General features: G+C 40.7%; 1 protein-coding gene across 2 annotated transcripts in view; it reads right to left on the bottom strand.

The window, feature by feature from the left end:
- Positions 1-602: 602 nt before the first annotated feature.
- The window catches only part of MAP3K7 (mitogen-activated protein kinase kinase kinase 7), an 82,819-nt gene continuing 72,783 nt past the window's right edge, over positions 603-10,638 (bottom strand). For both annotated transcript variants that reach the window (XM_075554762.1, XM_075554763.1), the window contains 3 exons: positions 6,938-6,999; positions 6,107-6,222; positions 603-3,984 (listed from right to left, as the gene is read on the bottom strand). In XM_075554762.1, the coding sequence (XP_075410877.1) occupies positions 3,804-3,984; positions 6,107-6,222; positions 6,938-6,999 (359 nt within the window). In that variant the 3' untranslated portion in view covers positions 603-3,803. The remainder of the gene's footprint in view (positions 3,985-6,106; positions 6,223-6,937; positions 7,000-10,638) is intronic.

The following is a 10,638-nucleotide window of genomic DNA, read 5'->3' as shown; positions in this document are numbered from 1 at the left end:
CTTCCGTCCTCGCTGGTTGCCAGCTCGGGAGTGGTCACCAAGACCCAGTGCCCGCTCCTTAGCAGTGACGTCATGCTCCCCTTCGTTTGCCATTCACTCGACAGCCCGCCTGTCCGTCTTCACACCACATGCTGACAATGGTCACAGACCTCTCGGCCGGGAGGGCCTGCCTAACGGGGACAGGAAATCTGGCACCAAGCACAACAGCATGGCTGCCGTAAGGGCTAAAGCAACAAGTGAATGAGTGTATGGGATCCCTTGAAGGTCCAGTCAGTAAGAATACGTGTAGGTTGTGGGAGTTAGTAGAGTTAACGCAGCATTTGCTAGCAGAGAATTACCATCTTTCTCATGAGAATAATCACATAGCAATGTCTACCATGTTGTAATTCATACTAGTCAGGAGGGACAGAAATTAAAATTTGACCAAATTGCTAAACTGATGGAGGTGATATGTTAATTTGCCAACCACCCAGCCTCTCAAAAAGCATGATTATGCTCAGTATTATAAGAACACATTTAATTTTTTTTTTTGTAGTTTCTGGGTAAACACACAGCTGGAGCCGTTTTGTTGACACAAATCATTCACCATTTTCCCATAGATATTTTTAATTGCAATCTGAATTTTATTAAAAAAAACAAAACTAAAAAGCTTCCTTTCAAGTATACATTATGAGTACGAATTTCTGCATGACATCATCTTACATGAAATGTTCTGAATGACAAAAGTAGAACTCGCTACCATTTGAAGCCAGGAGGGGGCAGTGGCAGGTGGCTGGGCATCACACAAACACGAGGGAAATGAGAGTGCGGGTGGGGGGAAGACCTGGCATCCATCCCTGGCTGTCGGCAGGAAGGGCTGAAACCAGGAAGACAGACCTTGGAAGAAAAAGACATTCAATACTCCAAAACACTTAGGCAAGGCAGTCAAACATTTGTATTGGTAAACAACTTTTAAACAAACATCAATACTGTTGCTATATGTAAATATTAACTGATTTTCGATTTTAAACAAACCCTATTTTTAGCAGCTGTAGAATAAGTACCGCCCTGACTTCACCCCCACCCCACCCACCCAGCCACCAGAGTAGGTAAAAGTTTTGCTTCTTCTGGGACAAGAATAAATGTTATTGATTAATGTTATTAAGGCTTGTTGGGAGGAGTGATTGTGAATTTCTTACGCCGTGGCCTTGAGCTATTTCTTCCCCCAAAGAGGTGTAAAATACACTGCACAATGGAATTAATTTACAAAGGAGGTTCCCTGTTGACCTCCCTCTCTGAAGGCTTGAGGGGTGGACACTGGACTGTCGATTTTCATCACCCTCGTATTCTTTCCTCGGAGTCTAACATGCAGGAGATTGGCGGTTCACTTGCACTTGACATCCAGGACAACTACAGCACTGAAAATCCTAAGGGATTTCCTGTAAACATGCAAGTAGTTCAGTCTTTTGCCCTTGATACAATTATTTAAGCTACTGTTCCATCTATCTCGTCAGATGGTTTTAGGAAGCAGATGCACATAACAGGATCTACTTTAAGTGTGTTATGGTCTAGGGAAAACACTAGTGAATAGATTTAAAATCGGAAAATCTACAACGCTAAGTCCTAGTGAAGAAAGAATGCCTTCGCCCTCTGGAGTTTGGCTCCCTCGTGCTCTGCCAGCAGACAGGCCTCTACGCGGACGAGGCCCTCTGGCGGAGCGGCACGTAGAAAGAAAGCACAGGCACTCGGAGTTCGGCTTTCCCTTGTCCACAGCCACTTTCTGCAAATGCTCTTTCCTACTAGCACGTTGAGTCCACGGGCAGCTTCAGTTGGCAAACGAATTATTGGGAATAATATACCCTCTTTTGATTTAGATGGAGGGACAGAAGGAATTTCGTTCCCAGAGCTTTCTCACCCTGGTAGTCCCCGAGCTATGAACATCCAGGCACATGTACAATGAACTGCCCCCACTGAAACACACATGAAAGTTTTGAGGGACATAAACAATGTTTTGTAGTAACAAATGGGTGCTACTTTGCAATGCACATGAAAATATATCATTACTGTATTCTTAGGTTAAAAATGCTTTAGTATCTCTGGACAGGCTTAAATTTTTTTTTTACAGAAAGTTACACATATACACTAAGACAAATATTTGATAACTGGTATTAGATAGGAACCCATTTAACTGTTCTGACTTACAATATAAATTCAGTTTAAGGGCAGAATTTAGGAACAGAACTTGTCGTAACCCAGGGACCGCTTGTAATAAGATTGTGAAGAAGCTAAAAAGACACAGTTTAGTACAAACTGTCCTTTACCTTTATTGCTGTATACACAAAGAATACATTATAAAACTCAGGGGCAGGGGGTAAAATAATGGAAGAAAAGGTTCCCTGCTGTAGCATTTTGAAAAACAGCTTTGATCACTGTTTAGACCAACTTGCTTATGTGAAATAGAGCAGATCTATAAACAATCACAATTCTTAAGAATCACAGCAATTACGCTTCCATTTTTAATTTTCTCTTCATAAAACATTAATGCTATACAACATGAAGTCAATGATATCCTTATTTAAAAGATACCTTGTACTGGTATCAAAATGTGACTGATTTTAATGGCAACTGAAAAAATAGAGCTTCTCTCGTCTATTATTTCAATGAATTTTTATTATTACTTTAAAGTTAGTTTCAAGTTGGTAGCAAAGTTACTGTTAACAATATAAATATTCTCTTGATATGTGTTGAAATGCTCTCTTAAAAGAGTTGAAAGGCAGCAGGCACTCCTAGAGAGCTTGCCAGAAAAATCAATTATCCCAATATCTCAGGGAAGTGGGGTATACTTGATGAACTGACATTTACTTACTTCTTTCTTAACTTTCCCAGATCTGTCAGGTCTTTTCTCCATTGCATTGTGAAGAGAAATTTAAAGTCCAAGTATTTTCCATGATTTCTCTTTAGTTTTAAAAATATACAGTAAAACAATCCAATAATAATTGCAGGAAGGAATGACTATTATACACAATCATGTCCATTTGCCTTTTCATTTCATTTAAGAGCTTACTATTAGAGTCTTAAAAGCTTTACAATTTCAACACACATCCACACAATTAAAAATCTTTACCCCTTAAAAAAGAGTTCCATTTTGTTCACTGTATCGTAATCCAATTTAGGTCTAATGAAAACATTTGAACCTGCTTTCCTCTGGGCAGCCGCTCCGTGACTCTGCCATCACTGGACGGAACGAAGCGCAGGGTTCATCGAGGGTGCTGGCATCAAGACTCTCATGTGGAACTACCCTTAAGGTCCGCTATTTCTGCGACGCACCCCCAATGACTCTCCTTTACAATACCCTGTCTGTAATGTGGTAGAAACCATAGTTCAGAAAACAAACATTAATGTTTTGAGATGAGATACATGAACAAACTCATTACGGAGGGTCTACCTCTAATATGGGAAGAAGAACAAGACAATGTTTGCAGCAGCTGCCAGCGTTGGCCTAGCCTTTGTACAGTGAGCATGCACACACAGCCACAGTTCCCTGCATGTGCTTGGACGTGAAGAACTGCTGCTTACTCAGTCACAGATGCCCTCAGGTTAGGCAATGAGACAGCTGAGTTGCATGTCCACCATGAGAATAGAGAAATAAATGATGAATCACATGCAGCAAATAGAGGCAGATGGCATTCAGAACACGCCAAAAAAGCACACACTCATGAACTGTCATTATAAGGGATATTGTTTCCTTGAAAAATAACAAAACAAAACAAAAAAAACCACCAAGTCTTTCTTTGCATATTTAAAATTTTAAGGGTCCCAGAGGATCATGAAGTGCCTTGTCGTTTTTGCTGCTGACTTCTGATGACTTCTAGTTGTTTTTTGCACTGCTGGTAATAAGTAGAAAGGCTTTTATTTTCATCTAAAAGCTTTTTATGTTCTTGTACCAGACGAGATGTATTTTGCTGGTCCTTTTCATCCTGGTCCAGTTCTGCAACGAGTTCTTGCCTAAAAACAAGTGTCACACAATAGAATTATTACACTTTATGATGTGCATCTGAACGCTGGACAATGAATTCCGGAGACAATTGATGCATTCAAATTGTGGTGCTATAGACGCATAGGGAAAGCACCATGCACTGCTAAAAAGACAAACTGATCTGTGTAGGAAGCAGTAAGGCTCCAGTGCTCCTTGGAGGCAAGACTGGCAAGACTTCATCTTACACACTTTGGACATATTGCCAGGGGAGATTTGTCCCTGGAGAGGGACATCATGCTTGGTAAAAGGGAAGGAAGGGCAGTGACAAAGAGGAAGGCTTTCAACGAGAAGAGTGGACACAGTGTAGTGGGCTCAGGCACAGGAGCAACTGTGAGGAGGCGCCAGACTGTGCAGTGGTCCCTTCTGTGGTGCACAAGGGCACGAAGGCCGGTGGCTGACCAGATGGCGCCTAACAATACATAATGGAAAAATTCCCACCTTACCCACTGATGATGGCAACTCAGTGAATTAGGATGTTTGTCTTGGGACTACCGTGCATCTTAAGTTACATTACTTGTATCTAATTATGGAGTAAAATGGAAACTATATCCACCCTGTAGTGGTGTTTCCTGAAGGGGAAGATAATTGTCCCCTGGGGGGTGGGGGGTGAAGAGGTGTTGGCACAACCAAGGAGCTGCAAAAGCAGATACCTAGACTCTATCCGAGATGAAGGGTTACAGTACTGCCAGGGGCACTGAGTAATTTTCTTCCTGAAAAGGGTGTGGAGAGACCAAATAAACTTGGACACTTAATCTCTAGTGGACCCACAGAGCTCTGGTTGTGTAGAGGGTTTGGCACTGGTAACACAAGTCTGGTGGTACAAACTCACCAGCCATTCTACAGGCGAAAGAGAAGGCTTTTTAGAACCCACTACGGCGGTGGCAACCTGCCCTACAGGAGTGTTATGAGTCAGAATCGACTCGATGGCAATGAATTTGGAGTTTTCTTAGTGTGACCACATAATTGTCATAATCCATTTAATAAGTAACCGTACTGACACAATGTAACAGACTAAGTGGTACAATCAATTAAAGGTTCAGAAACTGTCGTTTGCGGCCTCCTGTGGTGATGTGTGGAGGGTAGGGGAGGATGAGGAGCTAATATGTTCCCCAATGTCAGTCTCTTCCCTATTTTAAAATGCAGGAATATTTCATACACTAGATATCCTTTCTTTTGGGGGAAGTAAGTATGAGCTCTTAAAGTGAACATAAGGGATCAAACAAATGAAAAGTCTTCAAATAAGTTCTTAACAGTTCTCATTTTAAATTGATTAAAACTGCCATCATTTTCACAATCCTCTATCAACTTCATTTGTTTTCCTTTACAAAAAGACTCGTTGATTGATTAAAGTATGAAGAAATTAATATAGGTAAAGAATATGAAACAATAAATAGAAGGGTAATTAAAAAAACAAAGGGAGTATGTTCATAAGTCCCAGACAGTAGTGTTTTATTTCCTTTATTGCCCTACTTTAAGATTACAAAGTCCAAATTATTCACGTTGTTCTATCACTAGGTTGGTGATTTAAAAACAGCAAAGGAGCACATGGAAAGTGGCCTGTAGTTCTTAAGAGGGTGCACGGGAAGGGGCAGTGGTGGGTGTGCTTCTAAAGTGCTCAGAAAACAGTATGCATGGGTACTTTCCCTGAAACTCCCCAGGAAACACTCACAGGCGTAGATACAAAACTCCCCTAATAAAATAATTCTACTCTTCCAAACACACCTGGAAAGACAATGCCTACAAACATTGTCTAAAGGAAAGAACACGCATGATTAGTAAATAAAATCATTTCACCTACCATCCATGTACGTAATAACTCTAAACAACCTTTACATTTGATATTCTGAGAATACAAAGCAGGGTTATCTTTGAGCAGTTTTACTTCCCTTAGAATAATAAGATCAAGAGTTGCATTTGTGAAAAACAGAAAATGTTTAAAACAAACAAATACAATTTCCAGGTTGGAAATACACTTAATGACTAATTCAACAAGTTGTAAAGATTGTTTTTCTACCTTTAAGCAAAGGCATATCACAAACTCTAAATACCAATGTGTTTTTGTGTTCATTAAAAATAAACAAAAAAACTTACTTTCTTTGTAATAACAATGCAATTTCTGTTTGAACTTTCATATATTCTTGGGCCATTTTACAGTGCTGTTCAAACACTGCCATAGATTCTTTGGAGTTTGGGCATGGTGCTAGAGGCTGGAAATAAAATCAGAAATGTTAGAGCATCATGAAATCACGTTTTAATTATCTAGCTAAGAGTTAAAGCAGACAGGAATATATATTCTTTGTAGCGCTAAAATAGTGATTTTAAAAAATAAAGCATTAAACTGCTCCCTAGAATATCTGCATCCTCTTGCCAGAGTTAACTGAGAATTTGAATCTACACTTGCTGTTTGAACATTTCCATTGTTACTGAGAATTGTAACAGCACTCTTGGCCTTTGATGTTACATTTCAGATTGCCAAAAATAATTTATCTTATACCAAAAGATGTTTATGGTGCCCAAACTCAAATTTCCTGGTTGGAAATATATTTAATGTATTACATCTTACATCACTAGAACTGGGAATATGCCACAATGTATACTAAATAAGACAGGGCTTCAATGAGTTTCTATTTTGAGGCACTAACGTCAAAGGGTGAAAATACTATGCTTCATCAGTCGTGAACAAAGATATGGTAGAGTATTTAAGATGACTATTAGGAGAAGAGCATATGATTTGCCCAATTTTAAGTGTGACTCATCTATTTTAAAAGAATCATTTACTTTCACTTGGCTTTAGGAAATTTCACAAGGCCAACTAAAAGCAAACACGAATCCAACTGATTGAAAGGAACTAAATTGTCAGCTTTAAAGATGCACTTTCTAAGGAGGAAAAAATAAACATTCATTTAGGATGAACTCTTTTACCTGTAATTGGTGATCCAGTGTAAGGTAAGCCATTGGTATAGAGTTATCTGATCCATTAGTATCTGGAATTGAAGCAAGTATTTTATTTATTTTCTATCATAGTTTTAAACAAGAGGCAGAGAGCGTGAATAAAATTTTGGTGTAATTTTTCTAAAGTCAAGAAGTACTCTATCAAGTCATTTTAAATTCTAAAGATGAAGCAGAGGGCAGGCAAGGACTCCTGTTGCCATCCAGTCACCTTCGGCACATGGTGACCTCACGTGTTCATAGATCATTCACGGTGACAAACCGAGTAGAATTTAATATATCAAAATGGGGCAGGGGTGGGGGACAGGACATTCTTTTTCATTGAATTTTTTCTTTTTAATTTTTTAAGTCATTGTATGGGGGACTCCTACAACTCTCATCGCAATCCACCCATCCATCTATCCATTCATCCATTGTGCCAAACACATTTGGACACTCGTTGCCCTCATTCTCAAAACATTTGCCCTCCACTTCACTGAATTTTTTCAGTGTATAGAGTCTACTGTTACTCTTCCTCCAGCCTGTGCTGCCCAATGAGAATCACTGCAGACGATGAGGGTTGCTCCTGATTCAGGGTGTCGAAACAAATAAGGACTTGTTCAGAACAGTGGTTCTAACTCAAATCAGTAGTCCACTTTATTCAGCTCTGGAACAGACACAGCTTTGTTTGAAATATAAAAGAGGAATGACTCCTGTCCTAACCACCTGCAGAAGCACAGGATGGCCTTTTCCTAACTGATGCGCATGTGGAAGCTGCTCCAGAAACGAACTGCGTAACTGTGAAGTCATAGAAACCAAAGTTCCTCCTGTCTTCAGCTCGTGGGGACCCCACATGTTCAGAGGGTTTCCCTGGCTGTCATCTTTATGGAGCGAGGCCACCAAGTCTTTATTCTGTGAATAAATGGAATAAACTCACTGGCCGAGTTTGAGTTGTTAACCTTTAGCACAAATTATTTGTGCCACCCAGGGACTTTTAAATAAATAGTCCTTTTCTTTCAGAAGTAGTTGATCCCCCATGTTAGTAGAGAAAACATGATTTGCATTGTCTAACCCTTTCTCCGATAAGCAACTCCTCTAGGAAGTGGTGTGAATTAAGGCATCCATTCAGTCGTTCAGAACAGCAAGACGTTCCACACCTTATTTACGACCCCAACGTGCTCTGCTGATGCCGACAGTTTAAAAGTTGAAGAGAATGAGCTTGAAGCTAACACCACGACTGAGCTGAGGCCGGAAGAACGAGGCAATGCATTCAGGAGCACCCGGCGAGCTGACCTACCTTAAGCACTCAACCAGTGGTAGTATTGTTTATAATACCTGGAGAATTAGGAACAAGGGCGATTTTAAAATAGTCAAGTTTGTATTTCAGGTAGAAAAAAATTATTAATACTGGTGTGAGCAAAAATAAAATACTGCTTAGGAGAGTTGCAAAGTACGTATTAACACTGTTTAGCAGGCAGATTATTTTCTTTTTAATTTGATGAGTTCACTGCAAATTTATTATTTTATGATTGAACACAGGGAGCTTAATTTTGAATGTGTCAGTATTACCGCTCTGTAAACAATGGCCTATGCCTTAAAGACATTTCCATCTTTGGAAAGAACTATGCACATGAGAAACCCATTTTTATCCATTTTTCTCCTGTAGCTCCCTCTACTGGGTCTAAGCATCTCTCTTACAATGCCTTTAGTTTTTATTTGAAATCATGCAGAGACCTCACCCTTAAAAACAAAAAAAATTAATACTAACAGCAACAAAACCCCAAATTAATGAGGCATCTAATCAATGTTAAACTTTTTCCAGGATGAGTGTTAAAAAAGAACCTTTAGCTAGCTAAGAAACAACGAAGCCCACGTGGAAGAAGCACACCATCCTACCCCCACACAAACGCTGAAGACAAAGCAGGTGCATAGGCAAATGCAGTGAAGAAAGCTGATGGTGCCCAGCTATCAAAATATATAGAATCTGGGGTTCTATAGGCTGGAAGATAAACAAGGTGCCATCTAACTGAGAAACAACAAAGCCCACATGGAAAATGCACACCAGCCAGTGAGATGACAAGGCGTTGAAAGGATCAGTTATCAGGCATCAAAGACCAAAAAACCCCAAAAAACATAGCATTGTGAACGAGGGGGAGTATGGAGAGGGGACCCAGGGCCTATCTGGGGGAAATTGGACATCCCCTTAAAGAAGGGCTGTGGGGAGGAGATGAGCCAGTCAGAGTGTAGTGTAGCAATGATGAAATATACAATTTCCCTCTAGTTCTTGAATGCTTCCTCCCCCCCACTGTCATAATCCCAATTCTACCTTACATAACCGGCTGGACCGGAAGATGCACACTGGCACGGATGGAAGCTGGAAATATGGGGAATCCAGGACAGATGAACCCCTTGGGAACAGTGGTGAGAGTGGCAGTGTCAGGAAGGTGGAGGGAGGGTGGGGAAGAAAGGGGAAACAGAGGACAAGGTCTACATATAACCTCCTCCCTGGAGGACGGACAACAGAGAACTGGGTGAAGAGGCCGTCGGATGGTATAAGATATGATAAAATAATAATTATAAATTATCAAGGGTTTGGAGGGAGGGAAAAATGAGCTGATACCAAGGACTCAAGTAGAAAGCAGGTGTTTTGAGAATGATGATGGCAACATATGTACGAATGTACTGGACACAAATGATGTATGTGTGGATTGTGAAAAGAGTTTATGAGCCCCTAGTAAAATAAATAAAAGGGAATTTTTAACCTATTTCTTCTCAATACTTGTTCTATTGGAAATTATTAATCATTTTCTTTGAACAGTAAATAGTTGAACTTAGATGATTTCAATGATTAAAATTTGATTCAAAATCCATTTTTTAAATGGTAAGTATACATTTATGATATGCTTCAAAACAGACAATTGTATGTTGGCAGCACTTGAAATGCCTAAGTTAAGACGGCCAGTTACCGGCATTCTGGTCTGGAAAGGGAGGGTACCAGAGAGGAGTTGCATGGAGCAGAGAATGCAGTAAGTGGAAATAGCACAGCTAAGTCAGAGGCAATTCACAGGATGTTGACTCCATCCTCAGGGAGCCTCATCTGTCGCGTGCTAACTGATGTCACGATCAGTCTAGACTGAGGCTAGAAAGTTCTGCTAAATTGGAAGATCAAAACACAATACCAAATGCACTGCTGTCTAGGAGATTCTAACCCGTAGTGACTCTAGGCAGAATGGAACTTCCCAGGGGTGTATTCCAAGGCGATAATGTAGCTCTTTCCAGCAGCAGAGCACGCTGTCTTCTCTTCTGGTTAGCTGGGGAGAGAGCGGAGACTTTCCACTCCCGGGAAGAGTCAGAAACTCACAGACCCATCAAGGCAGTTCTGGTCTGTCCAATGGGGTCACTAGGAAATGGAACTGATGCCACGAGACTGAGTTTGGTTCTCAGTTGTCAGCCGAGTGTTTCATCAGTGTGCTGCCACGTCTGGGAAGATGCGGCTATTGCTAGAGAACTTCTCACTGTAGGGCATGGGTAGTAGAGCCGCATGTCAATGGCAAAAATGGTTTCCTCTCTGTCACTCGGAGTGTCTACTACTGTGATGAGCGCTGCGCATGTTCTCAGTGGTGAATGCCCTGGCCGGCTGTCATGGGCTGGGCTGTTCTAGGGGTGAAACTTAGGAGTTTCTGTCACCACTAAAT

This window comes from Tenrec ecaudatus, chromosome 7, assembly GCF_050624435.1.
Source record: "Tenrec ecaudatus isolate mTenEca1 chromosome 7, mTenEca1.hap1, whole genome shotgun sequence".
NCBI classification, from domain to species: Eukaryota; Metazoa; Chordata; class Mammalia; order Afrosoricida; family Tenrecidae; genus Tenrec; species Tenrec ecaudatus.
The sequence above is the reverse complement of the archived record's forward strand: the minus strand, read 5'-3'. Positions and strand labels throughout refer to the sequence as shown.